Source organism: Ambystoma mexicanum, chromosome 6p (assembly GCF_040938575.1).
Source record: "Ambystoma mexicanum isolate Mex_15411 chromosome 6p, UKY_AmexF1_1, whole genome shotgun sequence".
Taxonomy (NCBI): domain Eukaryota; kingdom Metazoa; phylum Chordata; class Amphibia; order Caudata; family Ambystomatidae; genus Ambystoma; species Ambystoma mexicanum.
In genome coordinates this window covers 1,422,508,486-1,422,535,753 of record NC_090935.1, presented here as the reverse complement: position 1 = coordinate 1,422,535,753, position 27,268 = coordinate 1,422,508,486, and the positions used below count along the sequence as shown (strand labels likewise).

The 27,268-nt window shown below is 45.0% G+C and overlaps 1 protein-coding gene across 15 annotated transcripts in view; it reads right to left on the bottom strand.

Moving 5' to 3' along the window:
* The window catches only part of SEC31A (SEC31 homolog A, COPII coat complex component), a 998,112-nt gene that overhangs the window by 102,672 nt on the left and 868,172 nt on the right, over nucleotides 1-27,268 (bottom strand). For 8 of the 15 annotated variants that reach the window (XM_069626136.1, XM_069626132.1, XM_069626133.1 and 5 more), the window contains one exon: nucleotides 6,753-6,811. In XM_069626136.1, the coding sequence (XP_069482237.1) occupies nucleotides 6,753-6,811 (59 nt within the window). Of the gene's footprint in view, nucleotides 1-6,752; nucleotides 6,812-8,690; nucleotides 8,730-27,268 lie in introns of all 15 variants that reach the window. The other 7 variants (XM_069626137.1, XM_069626124.1, XM_069626125.1 and 4 more) reach the window with 1 other exon arrangement.

The following is a 27,268-nucleotide window of genomic DNA, read 5'->3' as shown; positions in this document are numbered from 1 at the left end:
TGTTGTGGTTGAATGAGTGCAAACCCAACCCTACCTTCACGGGTCATTGGGACACCACGCAGCTACCATTCTTGGATCTGATTATTGCACAAAAACAAGGCTGTATATTTACATCTTTATACAGAAAAGAGACCGATTGTAACAGTTTGCTTGAGTATTCCAGTCAACATACACATTCCCAAAAGGATAATTTACGCTATTGGCAATTTCTTCGGCTCTGTCATAACTGCAAAAACTTGACCGACTATGCCGATACCTTGGGGAAGACACTCCTGGAGAGGGGGTACCCTTGCAAACTTATTAAGAGTTTGGCAAAAAGGGTGCACTGGACACCAAGAGAACACCTTCTGAGGCCTAGGAAGAAGAAAATTGACACAGATCGATTGGTTTGTGTCACAACATTCTCACCACAGATTGTGCAGATAAAGTTAATTAAAAACCACTGGAGCTTAGTCACCAGTACAGGATGCACCAGTGGTCTACCCTTATTTGCGTTCGCACGATCCAAGAATCTGCACGATCATTTGGTGCAATCAAGGCTGCAAACAGTGAGTACCAATTTCTCACAGAACAGCCTGAGAGCAGCTGGGAGAAATGACAAAGAACGCATCATGGGTACCACCCATGTGGTAAGTGCAGTGTTCACCTTACCTCTAAAACCATCAGGTTTAGGCACGGTACATTTAACTGGCAACTTCGACAATTCACAAATGGTCAGTCTAGCAATGTCATCTATGTCATACGATGTCCTTGTGACCTGCTGTATGTAGGTATGACTGCAAGGAAAGTGTGAGTTCGGATTAGTGAACACAGGTCACGTATTCGCACTAAATGCACAGCCGCCCCCATGGTTCAACATTACGTGACGGAAAATCACACAGAGGAAGATCTGCACTGGGTGATAATAGACCAATTAACACCAGACAGTAGTCAATATTCGATGCAATATAGATTGACTAAACTAGAGCAAAAAATGGACCTATACATTGAAAACCCATGAAATTGGCTTAAATGAGGATATACAATGGCTGTTTTTGTTGCTGCGTTAATGGGATCTAGAATTTATGTCTCCAATTCTTTATATCTGGGCGTCCTGCGATAGCATTCTCCTCTTGGGACAACAAGTATGCAATTAATTCCATGCACCAGTACAGTGATTGCTCTTCATTGCTTTATTGAAACACGGCTAACTATATAAAAATTTGTTTTAGAACTCCATGAGGGTTATGAATGCCTTAAGATTGGAGTGGACCATGGAAATGTGGCCCCAGGCTTTGTAAGCAACTGTGGTGGGCATATGCCTGATTTCACTCGGCTCCTTCTGTTCCATTTGCCCTTTAAACAAGCATCGTTGGGAAGACACGTGACAATAGACATGACGGGGATAGTAGCAATGGCTCCTCCCCTCGAACGTGCAATGCAATCATGTGGGAAGACGTGGACCGGCAACCTAGGTAAAACGGTGAACATTCGCACCCGGCTGGCACCTGTGCAGGCGGAGTGCGAGTGGCAAACCATTGGCCACATACAGCACGGACAGCGGGACCTTAAGAGGTAGGTGCTTGTTGCGTCGGTTCTTTGGAGCAAGGCCCGGAAATCCCAACGGCTGAGGAAACATGCGTTCCCATTTGTGAGTGATGAGATCCAAAGCTTTGTGCTCTAGTGAAGGGAGGCATTCCACTTGCCCCTAGAGGGCTGCCGTCCAGATCCCCGACCGTGCGCCGGGGCGGCTGGTGGGGCTAGGTTCATTGACTTGAGCCACGCCTCATGTACATTTGAGACACATGGAGGGACAAAAAAATGGAACATTACCTTAAGCATTCCCTCTTTCTCTTCTCTTTCCCTCTCCTGTAGCAAATGAGGAAGTAGCATAGGAGGAGCAACGGTGTGGTACCTGGGTTTTTCCCACCTGCTGTTTGTACGTTGAGGCGAGTCAGTCGTTCCTTTGAGTGGATATGACGCTTGTGGAAGGTAATTATTTTTGCCCTTCAAATGCCCTCTTGCAATCTATCCAACCAGATAGTTGCATGAAACTATGCAGTAAACATATAGGGGTACATATAATGCTGTTACATTATATATGTATGTTTACATTATAGAGGGAACAGCGCATCGCACAGATGAAATATTAATGGTTGAGCAATCCGCAGAGCTATGGCACGGAAATCTTCCCCAATGAATGGGTATGCACGTAGCGGCACATCCACTGTTTTTTCATCTACAAATCATTAGGTAAGACCACTGTACTTGACCCTGAATAGCTCATAGTATACTGGTTCATTTGGAGCTGTCCGGTATATTTGAGTTTTTGAGCCCTTCAACTCTCTGGACACACTTTGGGGACTGTGATCAATGATAGAGACAACAAGCTGGGCCCTGTAATCATGGGGCACTTTTGTTCTTTTTTTGGGGGGTGGAGGGGTGCCCGAGTCCAATTGGTGTCAGCAACGGTCAGCCATACTATCCTTCCACAAATTACCAAGAAAGGATATGGTTCTTCTTTTATGTCAGCAAATAAAAACAGACCGAGTTCAGATGATGCTCCCAGTTGGTTGAGGGAATTTATAAAATAAAGCACAGTGTTATATTTTTAAGAATGACGATTGTTGGAGGATGGTGTAAAGAATGATTGGAGCAGTGTTTTACTATGTCCTTTCTCCCTCCCTCTTCTTTCCAACCGGCTTTTTTATTAATACATCTGACTTACAGAAGGTTTGGAAACTGCAAGCTGGAAGAATTTATATGTCAAGCATTGGACTAAACTTTACAGACACCAACTTGAATTGTTGCTAACAAATTGCATTTTCTCAAAAGTATATGTCCTGATGAAGTGCACTAGATGGAATTGTACGACCGTCTGGCTGCCCGAAACTCGTGTAGACAGAGCCTAGGGTCCAACTCCATTGGGTGTTGGCTCTGACTTGGGTTTATATACAAAGAATTGTGTGGCAATTAATATGTTGTAAGCAAGGTTGATAACATATTCCAGGTCTAAGATTGATGTTGATGCACTTTAGTTGAAAACAAACATCCAGCAGTGAAATATCCACAATAAAGCTAGATATACTGGTTTTAGAATAGATTACATTGCGTTCATTACACAAGTACAAAAGGTTTTGGGTATGAATAGGGATGAAAGTAGATGGGATGAAAGATGTGTGTTCACTGGTTGGTGCGATATATGTATGTTTTTTATAGTTGGTTTTTAATCATGGATAGTCAAATCTTATTGCATATTTTGTAGATGTATTTTCATGATAAGTAGTTTATGAATAAAAAAGAAATTTAACAAATAAAATGGCCTGTGTCTAGAAATCACATCTTTTCAAGTAGATTTCTTCTTGGAAGGGATTGAGTGGCGCTTTAGCGCGCAAATTGTATTGTAAATGGTTGGAGGGCTTGCATTGGTCTACGGACAATCGCAATTTTGTGCAGGATGGAGCCGATGGACATGTTCCTCTGCCTTGAGGCAGAGGAAAAGACAAGAAGATGGATCTTTTTAGAGAGATGGAAGTCCATTGCCACCTTCAAAGTTGCCTTTTCCTTGGAGAAAACCAAAGAGGGAGGCTCAACCAACACCACCAGGAGCTCACTCACCAGTGTAGTGCACGTGATGGCAACCAGAAAAATCACCTTAAGGGTGAGCAACCTTAAAGAACAGGAATGAAGAGACTCAAACTGCACGCCCCATCTGAAATGCCAACACTAAATTTAAATCCCATGCCGGAACAACAAACTGGCATGGAGAAAAACTATCAGAAAGACCCATCAGGAATTGCATAACCATGGGGATCGTGAAAAAGAAGCACTGCTCCAAGGTTCTTTTGAGAACAGAAATGGCCGCAAGATTCCCCTTCACAGTGCTGATCTGGAGGCCAATCTGGGCCAAAGGCAGTCGAAAATCCTAAACAAGAGAATGTGCAGCAAGTCAAAGAACCTAGGTCCCTCTCCTGGAACCAAGCTGAAAATGTACACCAACTGCATGCACAGATGGATTTTTGATATTTTATTTATATCGCGCTCATACACATGTGTTTCAGAGCGCGACCAGGCAAGGGAGGGGAACAGGAGAGAAAACAAAACAATGATTTTACGAGGCCCAGTGACACTGAGAACGTGCAAGTGCTTGTGAACTATTTGAGGGCAGGCCTTCTAGTAGAGAGGAGTACATCGTTAACTTCCCCTGACAAATCCCACTCCCTATACCTTAGCCTTTCAGCAGCCAGATATGAAGGTTCAGAGTGCAGAGGATTGGGTCCAGGACCCATCCCTCCAAGTGGGAGAGGTCTGTCCTCTGTGGTAGACGACAGGGAGCGCAGATGGCTATGTCCAGCAACTCCGTGTGCCCAATCCGGAGCGATCAAGATCATTGTGGACCCGAACAGGAATAGCCTCCTGAGAACCAGCTGTATGACGGGGATCAGCAGAAATGCATACAGCAGGTTGAAGTCCCATTCGACTGTCAAGGTGTACCCCAGAGCTCCCCGCGAGGGAATTCCCTGGATCATAAGCACTTGCACTTTATGTTCACACTGGTAGTGAAGAGATCCACTGGATGAGTACCCCAATGGGAGAAAACTTCCTACAGCAATTCTTGGCAGAGCTCCCACTCATGGGAGGTCTAAGACTGTTTGCATCGGCCAGCATTTTTCTCCTTGCCGGCCAGAAGAGCTGCAGTCAGAGGACACACTGTTCTCCTGAGCACAGAACCACAACCGCATTGCTTCTTTGCACAGAGGCAAGAAGCCTACACCACCCCCACTTGTTGAGGTAATGCATGGCTACAGTGTTCAGGACCAACAGGTTTTGCCCTTTGAAGAGGGGGAAAAAAAGAGACAAGGGCAGACCGATTGCTCTCAACTCCAGAAAATTGATATGCTCCTGGCACTCTGATGGGGACCACAGGCAGCTCGCCATAAGGTATGGAGGGGAGCACCACAGCCTTCCAGGCACACATTCATGACCAGTCACTTGTGGCCAAGGTTGACAAAACAATGACCCTTTCAGGAGGTTGTCTGTCACGGTCAAACAGTGCACGTCTCCGGACACTCTCTCCAAGACTTGGAGAAGGTCTGATGTTCAAGCCTGAAACTGAGACCACTGCGACTTTAGAAGAAAAGCAGAACCCTGGTCAGTGGTTGTAAAACTTGACCCATCTCGTAGATATTGACCACTCTGAGCCTCTTTCCGAGGTCGGTAGTAACCAGTCGGTGGCTTGCTGCCAACCCGCAAACACTGAATCTGCTGCGGTGCCACCGGGACATTACAAGTCCCGGAAGCACAGGAAGTCAGGCGGCAGATTCGGTAACTCCCCATTCCCGTAGAGTCCAAGGGAGACGGAAGCACAGGCACCGTTAAAAGTCTGCCTGCAGGGACTGTTGCACCTAGCAGGTTTGACCCTGCTGGGCGCACTGGCTCCTGCAGGCAGCCTTGTGGTGTGGCAGTCCGGAAACAAGGGTGCCAGTAAGCCTACAGGCACCCTTGTGAAATGAGGCCCTCTGTCCTCGGCCGGGAAGCTGTGGCCCAGGCGAGGGCGAGTGTCCAAAACTGCACTGATAAAGAGGAGGGACTGTGATGGCGAAATCTGAGAACTCCTCAAGTCATCCGTTAAACGTGTGCAGACGCTAAAACTGAAATGTAAATGAAAGAGCCCAATTTAATGCAAGGTGGGATCGGTCACATTACAAGAAGTGCACACAAAAATGTAGTCTTGATATACTGCAGGCCAGAAACAAAACAACTGGCAGTCCATGTAGATGCTGCTGGGAGCCGAGTGAGCAGGAAGAAGCTTCCCTTACAAAATCCGCAAATACCAGTCCACAATTCAAAAAATATGCCTGCTTCTTTTGGAATAGACTTAAAGCTGGGGGGTTACCATTGCACATGGTATGCACTTTAAATTCACATCAGAACATGTATGATGCTGAACAGTTGAGTGAAAAAGTAAACGGAAACTGAATCTGTGTGAATGCATCAACCCAATAGATGTTCACGTACATGGCAGAAGAGCTCACAAAGAATGCTATGCAAAAAATGAGTTGAAACCATGGCTGCAAACTTAACTTTGAATGACTTGACTCAAGCAAACAATCAGAGTCTGGAAACTAGCTTCATTCCTGCTCAGATGAAAAATTTAATAGGATGCCTTGGTTTACATTTTGCTAGCATGAACTTGTCTGCAGCATTCCTTTTTAGGCCTTTACAATTAGCTTTGCTGATTATCTCGGGAAGGTAGCACCTGCATCAGTCACAGGTACCATGGTACTTTTCAGGCTATTAGCAAGCAGCACGTCATCCAAACACTGTTCTAGCTAAAAATAAAAAATAAGTGACATTGGTTATATGTGATCTTACCAACCACAATTACAGAGTGGTAAATTTCATTACGAACAAAATACTGAAAAACACTGATTTTTGTGTTTTTAATTTGGGGTGGCATCCCCCCACAAGCTCCTCTTTGTTTACCCTTCTAACGCCACCCCAACCCCATCCCGACACATTTTAACCCCATTACCTCACTACCATTTATTTAATTCATGTTTACAGTGTTTTTCAGTGTTATGGTACACTGTGAAATTTACCACTCTAATGTTTTAGATGTATTGACTGGATAGCGTGACAGTTCTCTTCCACATTCCACTTCTATAATGCAAAGCAATTACCAAACAGAACTTAGATGACAGCAAAACACTTTGGAACGGACAAAAAAACGTATCATGCAATACAATAGCAAACCCTGGCTAGTATCTTACCTTCTTTTTCTTAGAAATTCTGTTGAGTGCAGGAGGATCGTTCCACCCATTCTGAGGTCCTGTAAGAAAAGCATCACATCTTTTGCTTTGCGGATTTGATGCTTTACCCTCATTCATTCACACCATTTTAAGGCCAATTAAACTTGGTTTGTTTTCATTGTGAGAATGTGTTGTGGGGTAAAAAAAAAAAAGATGTTTTAAAAAAAGAAAAAATAAGTATGAAAATAAAAGAATACACGAATGGAAGATAGCGGTTTCAAGCAGCAGGTTTTTAAGTAGCTGCGAGCCATGGAACACCAAGGATAGACACTAAAACCAGAATGACCAGCATTATCGGAAATCTGCTCAAATCCCAATGTGTCATCAGAAAAATGAATTCTTCTAAAAAAAAACAAAAAAACAACCATATAACAAAATTGCAGCCGCTGCCTGAGGGCATGTGGTGTGCTTTCTCAACATGAGAACTCGATCATGTCAGATTGTTTGCCCAAAAGCCATTCAAATCTCTTTCAACATGAAAAAGGGAAAGAAAACCAGTCTACCCAGTTGTGAGAAGGGTCAGACAGGGAAGCAACAGCTGAGGGACAATATAGAAAATGTGTGCGTTTCAGAAGAGGAGGAAGTTACAAGTTAGAATTATTCAAGGGTGTTTTGAGTTAAGACCACTGAGAACAGCAAATTATTTTACGAACAAGTGAACAGAACTAATGGTCCACTTTAAGGCTGCAACATTCTTGGAGGAGGCAATCCAACCCAGCAGGACCCATGCATAGCACACACAATTACAACAATATCACCCTCTTTTGGAACTATCAACATACTCCTTTTGTCATATATCTGAACACATAAACCAAAGAAGGCTTTTATTTGCAACAGAATTTAAAAAAGGCAAAAAGCAAATTATATGGGGGTCAAATATTTAAGATGCCAAGCCATCAACTTGCTCGCCATTGCTTTTAACAAGAATACTACAAAACTGCCTATCAAGATGGCACGCAGAGGAGGAACTGCAAGTTACAAATTGTGTTCTTAAAATTCCATTCCATCAATGGCCCTAATTGTAAGCCTATCCATGCTAACGTCTGCCCTTTGCCTTTGTAAATTGCAAGATACATTTAATAAAAGGTAAAACCCCTACCAAATGCTGGAAGTCTATTTACATTTATACCAAAGTAAAGTGTACGTTTTGGATTCTAGCCTTTTTCATTCAAAATGCTCAATCTCAAATAAATTAATCTAAAAAATCGTATTTTTAGTGTAACTCATTGCCAGCTAATGGCCAAAGACCATGCTCAGATGGTAAGCAAAAACAGTGCTCCATCAACCCAGTCAGCATACCAATGCTCCTGTGCACAGATTAAATTGAAACAATTGCAGTACTATTTATACAATATAAAGAAACCAATCAAATTTGCTTCGTCACACTGTGCTTTCTTTAACATGCAACAGAACTCTCTCTCAAAAACAAAAAAAAAAGAAGAACACATTGCTCATTAGGCGGGATCCAAAGCAGTTCAAAGAACAAGGAACCCTTTGACTCTACCTCAGATGGACATCCATACCAGCAAACTGACTGGATAATGCTCCCTCTTTATTACGCCATATTTCCCCAAAATTAGGTTCTCTCTACAACAATCTGCTGGTGACAGGGAAAACATTTGGCCAATCCGATGAACTACTTAGCAGTGCTATGGCAGTCATCCCTCATCGGCAGTGTTTATCATCATGGATGTGTGAAAACAAAGCATATTTAAAAGCATCCTGCTTTTAAGATTTTTTTCAGCGGGAATAAGATCAGATCCGGATTAGTTAAATGTTTGTTTGCACAATGTTGGTTGCAATCACAGAAATCACTGAATTTAAAGATTATGGAATTAGATTGATGGTTAATGATTAATTAAACAGATGTCAGTTTGTGACACTACAGATCTAATTCACCTTGCAGGAAAGATGTCATGTCTGCGGTAGATAGATATTCTGTGGATAAAATGCAAGAATAAGAGGAAAACAATGGATACATATCTAAACAAAGCCCCTTCCTTCAACGCAAAGTTCTTATTATAATTACACCAGTTTCATAGTGGACAATGGTAAGAACATTTAAACATGGAAAGACCATAGAACATATATTAAACAATTCTACAAAATGCTAAAGGAACAAGTTGAAAACACACAAAAAAACATCTTCACTTATTTAACAACCTACTAGAACATACTGAACCTAAAATTGTGATGCAACATTTCAAGCACTGTGTTAAGAAATCGCATTCATTGGAAAATACTTTCTATCCATGTAATTTGCAATAGATGAGTGTACCAATGTCCTAATCTCATGGCTAAAAACTAAAAGGTTACAGCCAACAAAGCACTCCCTTGGCACCAGCTTTTGTGAGTTTTTAAAAAGAACTAGTGTTTGTTAGCTATGAAAAGTTGCACAGGGATGTCAGCATGAGTAGTTCCCAAAAACTGTGTGGCTGCTACACAGATTCACTGTAAGAAAATAAAGAATTGGGAAAAGCTTACTCCAATGCGCATTGGAGTAAGCTTTTCCTAATCTCATGGCTACTTTGCAACCAAGAGCTATTGTTCCACTACACTCCTCAGCCCACACATGTAAGTGGTATGTAAAGGGAATATCAAGCAGCTCCTCTGGTTAACCCAGTCATGATGATGAAGCGTGGTACAAACTCAGAAGTTTGCTGATGTTCTAAATTTACCATTGCAAGTATAGTTTGTCAAAAGGAGATAAACAAGGGACCAAGGTAAAGCCTATGGGGGAATAGTCGAAGAGTCATTCATTTCGACAAACAAGCACTCCCATTTGAGTAGGAGATGTAGAAAGGCTGAGTTTAGGTACGACTGCTCTTTCGCAGATTTCTCGTTGCAGCTGTGTAGGTCAGTGACATTTGTTCACCTAATTCAGCCGTAGTTCGAGTTCCACCTTGCTGAACAAGACAAGATATTTAAGCATTGCCAAACTCTGCAATATAAATATTCAACAATAAATGTTCCCTAAAAAGTATTTACGGATGGTGATATGATACCCTTCAGGCCTCAATGAAAGGTGTTTTCTGATAAAAGCCACCAAACGAGATTAAGCTCTGAATCTTTTAAACACACATCTAGCCCTTCCTAGAGCTACAGTGACTTTTGAAATGTCACAATGGAAAGAGACCCATTGACTGGTTCATGTGGAAACATGACAATCCTACAAACAATTTTAATCTAATGGAGGACTAGTGGAAACTACAATATTGATAAAAAGTCTGAAAACCACTCTTATCTGTCAGGTACTCTTCTATGTATGTGATCCACACAATAAATGTGTTATATTATTTGCTGTACAGGACAATGACCAATATATTTTATCAGATGCTATATTAAGGTAACTAACATGTTGTGGCAAACCGCCTCAAAAATGGATTACTATAGGCGTTGGAAACCTTCAGTTTAAGCATGGGTACCCTCATTAAGTATAACCCCTTGGTTTCCAAAAACACTATGCTGGGCTTGAGGGCAATGTCCTAGATTGAACCTCTGGCAGTAGGCCCAATGCATTGGCTGTTGTCAGGCTGATATATGCTCATTGTTCCCTGAGGAGTTCTAACCCGGTGCCTCATCAAAATTGATACCATGTAACTTGCCCATGAGAAACCCGTGGCCTCTCAGGATTAGGGTGCCCCTATGATGCCATGTTATTTCGACTTTTTTTGGTTGGTGGCAGACATTTATTTTTAGGTGTGCCATCGACTAGAGGGTACCCCTCATGGTGAAATCTAAGATTGCGTTTCACAACTGAACCTTACTTGCTTTTGTTTGAAATGGAGGACGTCCTACAAGGTCATAGATTCTGCTTTCTGCGGAGGGTGAGGTAGAAGTAGAAAATCAGATCCCTCCAGATACTTGAATGATATTTGGGAATCCTGAGCAGAATCCACATCAGAATGTTTGCCCAGGGAGTAGCCCAGGAACATCTGAGTGGTGACCAGCAAGAACTAAGTGGCCTCCAAATGTTAGAATGAATGCACCCTCCTGATAGGAGTTCTGCTCCCAATACTCCTATTTCACCTGCGAGTCTGCTCCATTACTTGACAAGTCCTGCAATGAGTCCCAAATTAGAATAAGCAGGCCCGAGAACACCACCAAATTGACAGATTGTGAGGATGTCTTGCTAATGCAAGTTGCCAAGACCAGTGTGATAGGTGTAGCAGACTTATCAAGAAAGAGACCAGATGGAACCGGCAGAGGATTTCACCCTTCCCCTAAATTGGAGAGTGCAGTTGGACTGAAATCAAAGAACCATTTCTTACCTCTGCACAGATCAATGTCTAAGAAGCAGGAGCACCAGAAAGCACTGAGCTCTGGTAATGGAAGGAGCACAATTGTTACAGAGCTAAAGAAGTCAAAAGAACTTGAGAAGTCTCGTTATAACTCAAAGGAGTATACTTTCTTTTTACCTGAGCTGATATCACTACACACAGACTGCATCTGCCTGCAAGTGTGCCAACAGTGAAAAGCACAACTGCACCGTACAATAGCTAGAACTGTTCTTTTCTATGATTCAGCACCTTCTCAAGTGGGCCTCCACTAATATTCCTCGCCTGCAGCACTTTTGTTGCTGTCTGAATCATCACTGTCACTGGTGTACTGACTTTCCAAAATGAATAAAGTGTGACAGTTAGAGCTCGTCCATCACCAATACTGGCCTACATGGGTGAGCCCTGTCTCAATCATTGGGACTATGTTTAACATTGGGAATATGCGGGTACATCATCAGGACGATGACCCACAGTCTGGTCTATCTGCCCCATTAATTCCTTGCGAGAGGCAGACTGCTGGTTGAGTGGATTCAGATTCAATGACACTGCAGGAGAAACTGAGCGCCCGATTCATTCATGCAGCATATCCGCTGGGCTTGTAACTTTCACGTGCCCCCAACTGGCAGAGTCACAGTCTCAGAACACTAGCAGATTGCTGGTTATTAAAACGTACTTATCTGTACATGTACAGCAAATACTTCAGAGAAGAATCTAATTTTCATGACATCTTTTTGCGAACAACTCAGCAAAGTGTACTAATGGGTAGGCTAAGCCCTGTTGTATAGTTGTGGGTTGGGCCTCTTCTCTCCTTAGCAAGGAGAGAGACTAGGAAGAGAAATTATCCTGACATTTTCGGCTAAACAAATACTGCAATGAAGAATAAAGAGTATTCTGCGAGAGTGTCCAATGCCTCCAACACTATGCTAGGAAAAGCCTCCACTTGCAAATGTCTTCTTTGGAAACCACTTCCCCAGATGACATCCAAAACTTCACAGCAGGGATGAAGCAATCTCTAAGGACCCATACACACAAATGCAGAGAGCACGGAGCAACAGTTCATGCTCTTGTTAGGCTTACATTTTAAGATTCTGAATAAAGGTTTAATTTGCCCAGTGTAACCCTATGGCCTAAATGTTTGACCATTTGGCCCTTGAACTCACAGTCTTGCTATTGAAAGTCCCAAGTTTGATCCACTGAGCTAATGGTTCTCCCTCAGAGCAGGGGTTCAAATTGTTATGAACTAGTTTTAGCACAGATAAGCCAAGTTAGTTTGACAACAGCATCCAGGAGCTATTTTTAGCTACCCAGCCAAAAAAGGCCACGCAGACAAGCTTATCTAACATGACAAACCCAGAAGATATCTAAAGCAAAACGGGTCATATTAATTGGACAAATTGTTACAGTTCGGACCTCAAGTGAAAGTTAGATTTGTGGTATGCTACGAACTAGCTTATTCATTCCCAGAGGGGGCTTTGGTTGTTTTCTACCAACTCTTAATTTTAATCTGTGCAGAGCAAACATTAAACCGGCGTTCAGATTCGGGAAGCACATACTTACTGCTATGGGATTGACTGTAGATCTGACAAGCTTGATTTTCTGTATAAACCTGTATAACAGGTTGAGAAGAGAGGGGGGGGGGGAATACGTAAAAGGCAGTTTGAGGACCCCATCCTAACCCAGACTTGAGTACTCTCCCTGGCCCTATGTTCAAGGTGTAGAATGGCCATCTTACACTAAGGCAAACAAGCAACCTCAACACTTTCTTGGCTCCTCTAGTGGTAGCTGCGGCTGAGCAATCAAGACCAATTCCAGGATGGGAGTGTAGTAAACAAGAACAGATTCGAACAGTATTACTTGGAACAAATAAACGTCCACAAAAAAGAATATCAAAATATATAATATATTTATTACAGGTAATCAAGTTGTTGGCGGTAACAAGAGTTGAGAGTGTTTACAAGGTTAAAGACCAATCGAGAACTCGACGGACCGCAATACTTATGTGGGTAAGTTTAAAGACTAGCATCACAGGTGTTAAGGGAGTTTTCCTAAAGTCCTACTGGCAATAAGACTTTAGTAAGCAATCCCAGTGGTTTGTAGACCCCCCCCCTAACTCTTAGTATCAGTCTGTACTAGCTTAGCACCTGGGTAGTGCGGCAGAGCAGTCAGGCTTATCTTAAGAGAAAGATGTGCGCTGTAGGTAAGGACTCTGAATCTTAGTTGAACAGGCACAGCAAAGAAGCACTTACACATATTTTTAGTTAAATATATATATTTATTATATATACACCAGAATCACTTTAAATACATTAGACGTTTACTGTAGAACACTTAGGAATACTAAATAATACACTTCAAAGGGCACATCCACTTTTGTGTTGGTTTGCGGTTACAATTGTAGCAACGTTAGAAAGGGAAAAGACAAGGTTATTGTATTATCAGTAATTGCGCACTCATGCTGTTTTCAACAGGTCATACGGCAATGCATTTACTCTGCAAACATATAGAAAAGTCAATTAAAAGGGAGGAAAATAAGTGGTTAGTGCAACATGAGCTTAGTTCAAGGTTCTAGAGACGGTATCTTCGCCTAGTAAGTCTTTAAAGTCCAAAAATGCAACCCTAGCTAAAGGCAGTTCTGAGAGGGCTTGAAGTCTTTGCAAACCGCAAATAATGAAGATTTCCTGCAGATTTCTTCCAGTGTCTAAAGTTATTGAAGCAGCAAGTTAGCAACTAACAAAGGAGACCTAAAAACGGACTCGAGAAGGGGACATAAGCAGCAGCTTGGGTCAGAGGTAAGAGGGGGGTTGCCCTGGAGCGACTTCTTGGAATCAGGTAAATACCTTTTCCCCCCCACAGTACCTTTAGTTTTGAAGAAAGTGTTTGTGCTGGCTCCTCAGCAAAGTGACAGCTCTGGACCCAACCTACGGATTCCTTGGTCTGGTGACGAAAGGCAGGACAATGGACGGTGTCTCTCAGCAGCAGCCTCGAGGGAGGACCTGTAGCATGACTTTCAGCAACTTCTTGGTTCACTCTGCGGTTTTGGTACCTTTTCAGAAGCACCAACAAAGGGCACAGATCGCCCGATCCTGCAGTCCCTCACTCTGGTGAGGGGGTCTAGGCGAGTTGGATCGGATCTCTGGTGTGTCCTTATGGGCTCAGCACAGATTTAGATGTATTCGGCCTTTTCAGAACAATGCACTCGACATGGGAAGCAGGTCTCCTGGTATTGGGGTTTGTGCAGCTCTGGAATCTCCTGGGACGTTGGGAAATGGCTTGTTTCAAAGTTTGTCTTGGGACTGGTTGTTCCCACCAGCCAAAGGGAAGGAGTCATGCTCTTCAGAGCTCCTCTGTCGCATAAAAAACGAGGTCAGGACAGCAGTGGTCTCTTCAAGGTCTTGCTAAGGATCTGCAGGCGTCTCTGGTCGTCTTCTTCGGTTACTTCTATTTCCAGTTGTCTACTTGCTTTACACTCCAGACGCCTCAGCTTTTACAGTTCCAGCACACTCCTCTGCAATCTCGCTCAGCATTTTACAGAAAGGGGCATTTGGCTGTCTAATCAGGAAAGCCAAACACCCTGTGGGAGCTGGTCCTATTCAGACACACTGGCAGACAAAGGAGAGGGGGGTGGAAGAAGACTCCTCCACTTCCCCCTGCCCAGACAATCTGGAGCTTAAGCAGCGATACCTACACACGCACAGACCTCTCCCTCCCAGAATGGTAGAAGAAAGGCTAATAACGAACAACCACGCTAGTAATGCCGAAAAAAGAAGGTAGGCCCCAAGTTGGTATTGTGCAATAGAGTTCCAAAAGACAGATCCCATAAGAACAAATGTGTGGAAAAAGGCTCCACTCATTCAGGATTAAAAGATAAAGGTCCAGAAGTCCAGCAAAAAGTGCTAGGGGTTTCACTAAGAGGGGATGAAGCACAATGAAATATTCCCAACACTGGGAAACAGTCTTTCATTGTAAATAAAAGATGGACAGGCTTTCGATTGGCTGTGAAGGGAACTGGGCCTAATGCTCTGCAGTCGAAAAAAGCCAATTACAGGACTCAATTTTTATTCATTTATGTAGCGCCCAAAACCAGGGGTATCACAGTGCTGGTACCAGAAAAGTACATCATTACTGTAAGACTAAAGTCTTTTGGAGTAATGTATCTTCAATCATATTTGTTAAATTGCCTGCTTTTTAGGAGTTTCCTGAAAATCCTGTAGGATGGTTAATTTTTAATGATAGGGAGAGAATTCCAGAGATTATGCGCGGTGACCATGAAACTAGATCCCGACGTTTACTTTTGAATCTGGGGGTAAGGAGAGAGAGAGAGGGCAGGGGAGGTCCGTAGTGGGCGGGGGAAGCAGACTTTATAGAGATGTGTTGATTAAGGTAGACGGGTGCAGCATCGTAGATGCAGCAGTGAGCGATAGATAGGATTTTAAAAACAATGCATGCTTTGATAGAGAGTCAGTGCACGTCGCGACTGGCCTGTGAGATGTGATCTGAAGGTTTTAGTCCCAATGCTGCTCGGAGGGATTTATTTTGCAGCAGTTGAAGTTTGGTGAGGTAATTGGCCGAAGTACCCATAAGTACGGCGTTACAGTAGTCCAGTTTATTGCCTATGATGGCTCTAGTGAGGGTGATGCAGTTGTGCGTTGACAGAAATTGCATGCAGAGGTTAATGAGCTTAGTCATGTAGGTTGTGGATGATGAAAGGGAGTTCACGTCTTTGGTCATGTTGAGCTCAGCATCCAGATAAACACCAAGAGTTTTTACATGTTTGAAGACCTGGATGGTGATGCCATCCATGTTGAAAGCAGGGTCAAGGTTCTTTAGTTGGAGAGGTGGGCCCACAAAGTAGTTCTGTTTTGTTATCATTGAGGCAGAGATGGTGGTTATCCATCCAGTTCTGTTTAAGGCCAAAGACCCGACTGATGGTAGCAGAGTCGAGAGCGTGGTCTCCTGAGATGGGTAGGAGGATCTTGGTGTCGTCTGCAAAGTGAGTATATAGGATATCTAGGTTGTTTAGATGGTCAAAGAGGTTGGTGTATGTGTTAGAGAGTGGGTGAAAGGCAAGAACTTTGCGGGACACTGAAGGAGGCAGGAATAGGGTCAGCAGCAGCGTCGCCAATGAAAACTCTTGTGATGCACTCGCTGATAAAGGATTAAATCCAGGAAGTTGCATTAGCGGGGAAGTGGAACATCGTGGTGAGCTGCTGGCAAAGGATGTTGTGATCAACAAGATCAAAGGCCGTGGAGAGGTCAATGAGAAGTAGGATAGCAAGATTGTCACATGTATTGTCTAGTTGGATCATGAGGTCGAGCAGTGCTGATTCAGTGCTGTGCTTGCCTGACTGTCTGGAACCCAATAGGTGGTTTTATTCGAGGACGTTTTGGATTTGAGAGTATGCAGTGCAATACAAAGATTTTAGGAGGAAGGGGGTCACAGTGATAGGTTTGTAGTTGGTAGGAAGGGCGGGATCAAGGGTGGACTTCATAAGTAGTGGGGAGATCCAGGCCTATAATGATACAACTAGCAACCATGATATACACAGGACCTTAACCTATGGACCACTTGGGCACCTTTCCGGATTCCAGCACAGCAGTGGAAATCCAGTCCCTCCTCTTGAGCAGACTACTGGTAGCAAATGCATAGGTTCCTGAAGATAAGAGGTCAACAGCAGCATGTTTCTTCTGGGTTGCATCTTAGTTGCTTAACTCTACAAGGTTTAATGAAGAGTTTTGTTAGGTACCCTATGGCTCAACAACAGAAATGGACAGACTTGAAGATTTGTTTACTTGCCCATTATTACTCACGCTGATACAGTGCTAGATTGAGCCTATTCTAATACAGCATCAGTTTCCTGCAAGAAGACCAGTACTACAGCACTCTTGACTTGAGCTTGATCGTTTGGAAAAGGTATTGCGAGAATGAAATGTTTAATAATAACATATTCACGTTTAAGGTTACTATGCATTGTAACTGCTTATTGTTTTTGGTAGATGTGTCAGAATTGTCTTAACAGGGCTCAATGGACCATGCCTTCCATAATCATTAACAAGAAGTCACAGGCTACATACACATTTTAGAGGTAATGCCACATGACAAAAACAGCAGGTCTTGTACTACTATGTCCGAAATAGGATTATTCTAGAAGGTCAACCTTTTTTTGTTTCACTTGCTAATTATCACTGGAAGTGTCTAAAGCACACAAAACTGTCAGATAATGTTGATGGTATCAACCAGCAATGTGACAGTCAGATGCACTACAAAACGTTGAACATTCATGCCTAAAGGTAATCATACTGATTTACTGCAGCTCTCACGGCAGTATGAGGAGAGGCGCCTATGGAGATTAAAGTTTAAAAAGAACTGGCAATATAATTTCAAATTGCAGTATATAATGTACATATTAAAACACTGCACATCTGCAGCAATTCTATACCCAGAATTTACACCATGAAATAAAGGGAAATTGTAAGATGGGCGTAATTAATCATCATTTAGGTTAGTAAAAGTGTCGGACAGAAAATGTACACCTGTAGTAAATTGTGAACTTTGAAGTGTGACCAATCAAGCAATGCAATTTAGATTGATATACAAAATATGGTTTTAATTAATGACCAAGTACCTAGTTCAAAATCACAGAGAATATGAAACACACACATCTGTATTAAAGGCAGACAAAATGTATAAAATGTGGGAAACGTCCAAAAAGACTATCCATTCATACGAATGGTACAAAAGACTGAAAAAGAACTGTACCATTCATACGAATGGGAAAATACCGAACATGAGGAGCAGGAGTTGCGTGGGTGTCCCCTGCTCCCCATTTTCAGATTCAGGGTCTGCAGGGGTGTCCCCCGCATAGGGGACACCGCCTATGTTAACAACAAAAACAGAAAACAGTACAAAATAAATAAATACATTTAAAAAAAGGACCCTGTAGCGCTGGTTCCCATCCACATAAGTGCAGGGAACCGGCGGGACACACAAGGAGGTGTGCCACCCACAGGTAAGTAGAGGGGTGGGGGCAAGGGCAAAGTCTGAAATGTTCAGAGGAGAGAAGACCGAAAGTTATTTCCAGAAAAATAACTGTCATTTCTCCCTCAAACATTTCAGCTAGTCTTCTAACCCAAATCCTAACATGTGCACCATTATTACCACTTCATCAGTCAGATGGGCATAGACTGCTGAGTCCATGACAAAACTTTGGAGGTACTCAAAAAACACATTAACTTAAATAATCATTACGGGGCAAAACAGACCCGTTCAGGGAGTACCTGGATCCCGTAGAACGCCATTTTAAGAATTTTCCATTCGAGCGGCTGGAGCGATTGTCGGCAACCCTCAGCCTTTGAATTCCAATGTTCCTCTTTTGGCGAACCGCAACTGTTTTTTTTGTGTTGGCTAGGACCAATTTGTTACACAATCTCCATGCTTTGTTTATTGGAGGTCTGATAACTCACTGTACTCAATCGACCAAGATTTTCTTTGGAGAAAATTAATTTTTGAACTATTGACTTGGAGGAATTAACTGCAAATTAGAAGTTGTTAGGCCTAACATAGGCGCTTGGCCTAACAACGATGCCTCTATGTATAATCTGATGAGTGGTGTCTACAGGGATGACCGAATGGCCATCGAGGTGGACTATGATGAACCTAGAGCTGATTTGCTGGCAGCCGAGTCTACCCACATATTAAGAAATGCAATTGTTCTCTACAGCTCCAATGACTGTATCCCCTGGGAACTCTCCTCGGTCTAACTTACGGGCGAATCACCTATTTGTAAATTGCAAGGACTAAACCTTATCCTCCTCTTCAATAAAAGGAAGATAAATGATTTTCTTCTACTTGGCTATAACCGTAGCTTGACTGAAGAGGATGCCCTGGAAGGGATGAGAGCTCAAAATCCAAGTTGTTCAGTTCCACAGCGCCCTGTCCCGATCACTTTGACAGTATGGAAGTCTCAAGAAATGTTGCCTTCAAACCGTGATGTCAGTAGACATTTGGGAAATACTTCTTTCTATATGAGCGAAGTTCCACAAATGAGCCCAATCTTTTCATCAAATGATGCGTCAGAGAGGGGTCCAGTCGAAGCATCAGCATTAAAGGCCAATCAGGGTGCAGCGTCCTCAGGAAACAGGACTCTCTTTACCACCTGATCCCACTAATCACCTGCAAACAGTGCCCGTGGCACTTAATTTCATATTAACCTCTATGGTAAATCTCTTTGAATTATTGAAGGGAGAAGTTCATGTGCAATCGGGTACATTATTGGAACTAACGAAAGAAGTGGGGTGGTGTGAATCCACCACGGTTGGGTTAAAGCCTGCTGTGAACACGTTTTTTTCAGAGAACTTTGCCATCATCAAGAGGGATCTTAACGTGCAATCTTTACTCTCAATACCTTCCAGGGAGAGTTATCCTCTCTGAATCACCACATTTTGGGATATAATGTTAAGAGACAGTTTGAATGACATTGTGACCTCCATTAGGTCTGGGGGGTTTTCTGCCCCTCAGGCAGTGCTGGGAGATGTCCTGGATGATTCTCCCCTTTCTCTTTCAACAATGGAGGAGTTTATTGGGATCGCCCAAAGTCTGTCTGAAACAGATCTTCCTGCCCTAAAGTTTGGGAGTGTTCCTCATGAGAAGTTGGTCTCAGCCCAATGCCCAACGGTTTCTTCGGACACAATTCTGGACAAGATCTTACAAAACAATGCCAACCATAAAAGCGTTAAGGAGAAAGCCTCCAAGCTTCCTTCATAGAAAAAAATCTAAAAATCAAAAGGATCTAGGAGAGCTGGCAATCAGCAATTCTTTAACGTCATGGACAAGGTTGGTAAATCCCCAGATGTCATGGAATCCCGCGCCAACTGTCACCAGTGAAGGAAGTGAAAAGAGCAAGTCAAAACTGAGGAAAGTGCTGGAATCTAATCAGGACATTAACATAGCACACAAACAAATTGAGGTCAGACTAGCTGATTCCGCTTCTCAAACGGATGGGGTGCCTTTACCAGTTTCTGCTGTTGCAGACCTAACTCCCGAAATTTTGAAAAAAGTAAAAACTGGCTCAGAGCTTCTGTAGAGGGAAAAACATAATTCTTAAGCTTCCTGTTCCGGGCCCAGTTTCCACTTTGCCTCCTACGTCTTCAGCATCAGTAATTCTCGACCTGAGAACGCAAGGAAACTATGGAGCGGTGACTGCTGTTGTCAGCCCCAAGCTTCTGCTAGGCGACTCGATCTATGGTGGGTTTGTGCCAAGCTCTATAGACAAGGAAAGTGGCAATCTCCCATTTGGAATTCCCAAGATCTGGTTTGAACGTAAAACACAAATCTGATGTGAAGGTGTTAGGAGCTCTATCTTGGCTATCACTAAAAAAACTCCAACACTTGTCTTCTTTCAACATACGATCTGGACTATGTCCGTTTCCCTTATGATTCAAGAACTGATCTGGTGGAACTAGGTCTAAAATCCCATCTGGGGGTTGAAGCAATATGGGCATCGGCGGATGATCTGGCGAAACAGGGTCTTGTGATTTTGAACTCTCTCCCAGCAAACTCCAGGAACAGTCTTCAAACTCCAATAATGGAACAGAGGGGGATGGGCGGCAACGATGTTGGGTTGAGTGGGCCTAAGAAGTGAACATCCTTGCTCAACTACCAAATATTTTGTCTTAGGTCTTTCAGTGATTTGGACTGTCGGAAGAGCGGCTCTAGTAAACGACCAGGTTGAGTTGTAATACGCGGTGCTCCAGTAGTTTTAAGAATAGCATCATGCAACAGCATGTCTTTAGAGGATTTGATCTGGTGTTATTCCAAGAGACGTGGTTACTAATCTCCTTTGCCCTAGATGGTTTAACTATCGTGGAACAGCGCGCTACGCATTTGTATGGGTGCCAACCATCTGGCGGTCTGTTAATAGCAGTCAGGAATTCAATCTTTGTGAGCGTGGTGAAAATCTCAGTTGAAAATCAGGGAATTTGTGCTGTTCGTGCACACAAGGGTGAAGGGGCTACTAAGTTCTCTAGTCTTGATTAAGATCTACTGGAACCCCGCTATTTCCTCGCTTATCCTTGTTTCTTTAAGATTTATCTTCCCTCCTATGTATAGTAATGAATGAGAGAAAGAACACAGAAATAATATTGGGGGAGATTTGAATGCCTCCTGCATACCAGCTATGGATAGTGGCACCGCAAATAGGATCTCATTGATGAATGGTGAGAAATGTTTGGGATTCTTGACTGATTGGAATTTGCATATGGTAAATGGACGTTTCATGGGAGCGTATGCAGTGAACTCAACATGGACCAACCGTCAAAAAAGCTCAATGATTGATTATCTGTTTGTGTCAAAGGCTTTGTTAGCATGCTGTGATAGATTTTAAATCATTGAGATGGATAGAAGCGATCATAACATTTTGACAGCTAGCCTCGATTTCGGAACACGCTATTCACCGGAGACATAAAATCCCATTGGAAGTGAATCAGGGAGGAAATGGGGCAGTTAAGTTTCGATGAAATGGAGAATCACTAAACTTAAAGCTCGAGCACTACTTGGGACAAGTGGACGAGACTAATCTTTTTAAGGCTTGTAAACCCTTTACTTATACTGATCTCATTTGAGGTTTGGAAACACCAAATCTGATGAGCTCAAAGGTTGAGGTCTCCTACCAACATGAATTTGATGATCTTATACAACAGAAGAAAAAGGATCCGAAAAGAGATATCAGAGCCCTTAAGAACTACTGGGGAGGGGTGCATTTAATAGCTTCCAAACGTAAATCTTTGTTAAATGGCTATAGGAATTGGTCCAAGGCACAACGGGCCTGGAGATTGCAAAGGGACGGGGAAGTTATGTTGAGGGCACTGTCCAAGAATAATTCTAGGAACTTCTGGGAGACTGTCAAAGTAAGAAATTTCAGTTGGGTCTTCAGGGCAATGCCGTTACGGAGGAGGCATGGTGCTAAGTTGTATGCCCGTTGTCTTATGACTGTATTGTCTCTCTGCTCCAGGCCCGGTGGTCACTAAATATCTTGAGGGAGCGAATTGAGGATCTGATAGCAAGGGCATCGTCATCTAGAGCCCCTGGGCCGAATGGCCTCTCCAATTCGATTTTTAAATCGAACGTCCCGGCTTGGTCAAGGATATTATACAATCTTTTTGAGAACATCTTGAAGCTTGAGGAAACTCCCCCTTCGTGAAGTTCTGCCATTGGTGTCCCAAATTTCAAGGGGCGATTAGACGGTATCAGTGAACTAACGGCTGATCGCTCTTCTTGATGGAGATTATCAAGATCTTTGCTTTATTAATTCTGGATGAATTGGAAGCTTGGGCGGAGGGCAGTGGAATCCTGCAGAGACACCAGATTAGGTTTAAAAGAGGTCTTTCCATCTCATTGAACAGGGTAATAATGCATACACTAATTGGTAAATCTTGGTCAAGGAGGGGTCCTGTTCTTTCTGGAGTTTGGATTGATCCGTCTTTGGCCTTTGACACGATTAATAGAAACAGGCTGTGGCTTAAACTACATAAGTGGCGCCTCCAGGGGGCGCCGAGATGTGCTGACGGGTCTCGGCTATACTCCCTTGGGTGCGGAATGTGACTGTTTGGCCCCCCCTGACCTCCATGGAAGTTGAGGACCTACCCCCCTGAATGTGTTGAAGCTGGTGGGCGGTAGGGGACCGTGCCTGCGGTGCTGGTGGGCTCCTCCGAGCCGGAGATCGGATGCCGTCTTGCAGCGAACGGGAGTGGAGTGACAGCTTGCCCGCCGGCGGAAAACGCGCAGCCGCTGACTGCCTGCCGGAGGGGCAGGGGCAGAAGACTGGGCCGCGGTCTCTTCCGTCGCAGCGAGGAACTCTGGTGTGACGGTCGCGGTCCCTGTGGGGGCTGTGAGCAGGGCGTCTGGAGCAGTCCTGGTGGGCCAGATGGCTCTGCATTCGGGACCTTGGGTGTCGGATCCCGTGTGCCTGGAGAGGTCCGCCGGCTTGCCCAACGGAGCGCTCAGTGACGTGGCTCTTCAGGTACGTGCAGCCCGTGGTGGTGGTGGCCCCTGGATCCTGCGGGGCCCGGTAGTCCCCCCCCCAAATTGGACTTTTCCTGGGCCGGGACGGCCCGTGCTGTTCCTGGCGAGGGCTGGCAGCCTGACTGTGGTTCGTTTGTCGCCATTGCCTCGAGCAGGTTTCCGGTGGACTTTCCCTGAAGCTCGGACCATCTGTTGGGAAGTGTGGTGTTTTGTTACCTGGGTTGGTATCCCTCGTGGTTCGCGGTGCGGTAGGAGGGCTGTGATTTGTCTCATTGGCAGTCCCATTGGGACCAGTGGCACCTGAACTGCATAAGAATCCCGCGGGGGACTCTACTGGCCCGGCTTTGGTTCCGCATTTACGGGTGGTCAGCAGGCTTCTGGGTGGCACTTTCAGGAATACCCGCGCGTTTGTGGTGGGGCTCATCGGACTCTGTGGTTGTGCTTGATGCTGTCCACTGTGCACAAGGCTCCCAGAGATAGTCCAGGGAGTGGGTGAGGTCGGCTCTGGAGTGTGCCGTGCCAGAGGACCTTGCTGGTGGGTCTCGTGTTCGGGCCTGTACTGCCGGATCTCCTGGAGCTAGCTTGCAGTAGGGGCTCGCCTGGAATCACCCTAGTGTGTAGGGAGCTGAGCAACAACTGGATTGCTGGGAGGACTTGCCTGTCCGTGGTCAGGGGGGAAATCTCCTTGTGCCCGCCTCTGCGATGTCGAAGGTGGTTCGGGCCTCTTTGGTTCTTGGATGGACGGGGTGCAATCTCTGCAGAAGTATCAGCGTGCCCCTGAGCAGGTGCCAGGCGGGACCAATATGCAGGCGGCAGGTCTATCTGAGACATCGGAGGCTCAGTCCATGAGCCAGAACATGGCGGCCTTGTTGGAGGAGATCCGCGGCTTCAGGGCTGATATTGGCAGGCGGCTTGACTCTCTAGATAATAGGTACGTCTGGAAAAAACCTAGCGAAACTCCAACTAGTCCAAAACAATGCCCTAAGGGCCGCCACTGGACTATCACGCAGGGACCACATCTCTGACCTCAGGCGTCAGGTCCATTGGCTCCCAGTCAAGGAAAGAATCCTGTTCAAAACCCTTGCCCTCACGCACAAATGTCTTCACGATCTGGCCCCCATATATCTCGCCCAGAGATTTTCTAAACCTTGTGCTTCCAGGCCCTCCAGAGTGGCCTACTCCAATTTACTAACTGTGCCAAAAACCCGCCGAGTACGTGCTGGTGGCACAAGCTTTCCCACCATGGCATCCACCCTCTGGAACTCCCTTCCACCGCACATCAGACGACTCGACTCTCACACGGCCTTTCGCAAGGCCATCAAGACTAGTCTCTTCAATTAATGTGCCTGTTCTCTGTTTCGCTACCTTGGACCTATGTATCTGTAACTCTGTTTGTATACTCTAAGATCTCCTCTGGGGTGGCTTTTTTGTAACCCTTAATCAAGCCTTCTTAAGCACCACTTATCAGCGCCTCTATGCCTCAGGGCTGCAGTGCGCTTTACAAATGTAAAAAATAAATACAAATGTAAAAAATAAAATAAAGGTGGATGCTATCGAGGACCGGGTCCAAGCCCTAGAGACCAATCGGTACTCGGCAGATCTATTCGAAACTCAATTCGACATGTGACTGGCAGAGTCAGAGAGGCGAGAGGAGAAGGTCGCTCTTAAGCTTGATGACTTGGAGAATAAGGAAAGGCGATCCAACCTCAGGTTTCTGGGTATCCCGGAGCGGGAAGTTGAGACCCATTTGGACATTGAGATGAGAGTCAAGTCTATCATAAGTAAGCTCTTTGATGGAGAGAACACCAGCGAGCCCACATTTGACAGAGCCCACAGAGCGGGAGGTCGTGAGGGAGGTCGAGATCTGTTCTGGTCAAATTTCACTACTATGTAGAGAAGTCAAAGATTCTGGAACTGGCACATCGGAAGGGCCCTTTTGAATGGGAGGGTGCTAAAATATCGATCTATCAGGACCTTTCGGCGCTCACCCTCGCCCGCCGGAGACTGTGTGGCCCTCTGACAAAGTGGCTCCAGACTAAGGGAGTGCGCTATAGGTGGGGGCATCTGTTCCCATTAACGTTCGAGTTGGATGGCTATAAGTACTCCCTAATTACGGAGTCGGAGATTCAGAAAGTCACTAGCGAATTGCTGGGGGCCACGTCCTCCGGTCCGGAATTGGGAGCCGGGAAGGAGGGGAGTCAGCAAGGTCCTTCGGATGCAACAGGTCGGCGCCGTGTCTGGGGGCACAGGAAGTACAGAAAGGTGTCTCCACCCTCCCCGGAGCAGTCTGCGTTGGGCTGTTGACGCGGAAGATCCTGCTTCTTATGCATGCTGGAGTGCCCGGAGACCTTATTGTTGGCTATCTGACCTTGTGCAAGAATGTTGAGACCTTCCTAGGTTCGGTCTGCGGGGCTATGCTTTGCTGGTGGGGGGAGGTTATGGAGTTTGTACTGTTGGGTTGTATTTTTGTAGTGGGGGGGGGGTGGCAGAATTTCAGGTTGTATCGTTCGAATTCCGCCCAAGTGGAGGCGATCATTGGCAGCCTGGTGGTGCGGCAAGTGGATGTCGTATCCGTTCCAGGCGCTCAGGGGTAGGAAGGGTGGGTGCTGGTGGGGGTGTGTTTTGTTGGGGAAGGGTGCAGTGGATGGTGGTTCGAAGTGGGTATCTTTTTTGGGAGTTTGGGGGGGGTCATTTTTCACACTTGGGTCTACTTGGTTTGAGGGGTTACATATGCTCTTGTTTGGGCTTTACCTGTGCACGGGGATCTAGGGGTTGGGCACTCTCGATGGCCCCCTCGGTGGGGGCGGAAGAGCTTTTTGGCTTTTCTTATGGCCGACTCCTTACAGCTGATGTCGGTGGGATCCTTAAATGTGCGGGGTCAGAACTCTCCGACTAAAAGGTCTTTGGTGTTGATGGAATTTGTTAGATTGAAGCTGCACTTTCTTTTCCTACAGGAATCCCATTGGGTCAAGGGGAGGGTGCCTGCGCTCAGATCTAGGGCTGTCCAGCAAATGTTTCATGCGTCTTATGTGGCGACAAAACGTAGGGTCGTCTTTTTGATTTCTCAGAATGCCCACTTCTCCCCTAAAGCCCATATAGCTGATCCCGGAGGGCGTTTTATTATGGTTAAGGGGGAGCTGAGGGGCCGTCTCTTCACTTTTGTGGGTGTATATGCCCCGAATGAAGGGCAGGACGTTTTTTGGGTAGGGATGCGGGAAAGGCTCAGAGGATTTGCTGAAGGCGCGCTAATTATTGGGGGGACTCTAATATGGTTTTGTGTCTGGAGAACGATAGGAGATCCCCCAAACCTTGCCCCGACCTCAGTTACCATTTGAGGATGGCGGACTCATTCAACCGGGTTAATGGTGAGCTGGGTCTCGAGGATGCGCACCCTGCGCGGCATAGCCGCGAATCCCTTTTTACGTTTTACTCCACGGTGCATCAAGCCTTCTCGAGGATGGATTATCTGTTGGTGGATTCTGGGATCAGGGACTGCGTATCCGATTTCGTGGATGTAGCTGTTCCATGGTCCGATCACGACTTAGTCCGAGTCAATTTGGGAGTCCCTTCCCCGGCCCAGGGTATGTCGAGGTGGATTTGCAATGACTTGTTGCTAACAGATAAGGAGCTGAGGCAGTCTCTACTGTCTTCTATTGAGGAATTCTTTAGCCTTAATGACACGGGTGAGGTGGAGCCTAGAATTGTTTGGGATGCATTTAAGGCCACGATTAGAGGGACGCTCATTGAAATGGGCGCTAGGAGAAAGAGGGAGAGGTTGAGGGAGGAGTTTAAATTGAGGGAGCAAATCGCTGCCATTCAGCCAGGGGGTAGGTTGAAAACGCAGATCGCCCCAGGCCAGCGTGAAGCGCTTCAGAACCTCAGAGCGAAACTATCCGTCCTCCTTGTAAGCCAGACGGAAAGAAAGCTTGCGTTCTTAAAGCAACGGTACACGGAGAAAGGGGATAAAGCAGATAAGATTTTAGCCTGGAGGCTGCGAGAGTTGCGTAATAGTAGGAGGGTTAACTGGGTCTCTGGTCAAACTGGAGAGTAAATCTTGCAGGATAGCCAAATAGAGCAGTTCAGGCAGTATTATGAGGCTCTCTATGCTTCTGAATATGGTGGAGATGGTAAAGAAGTGGACTGGTTCCTAGACTCCCTCCCTGTCCCCTGTCTCGCTCGGG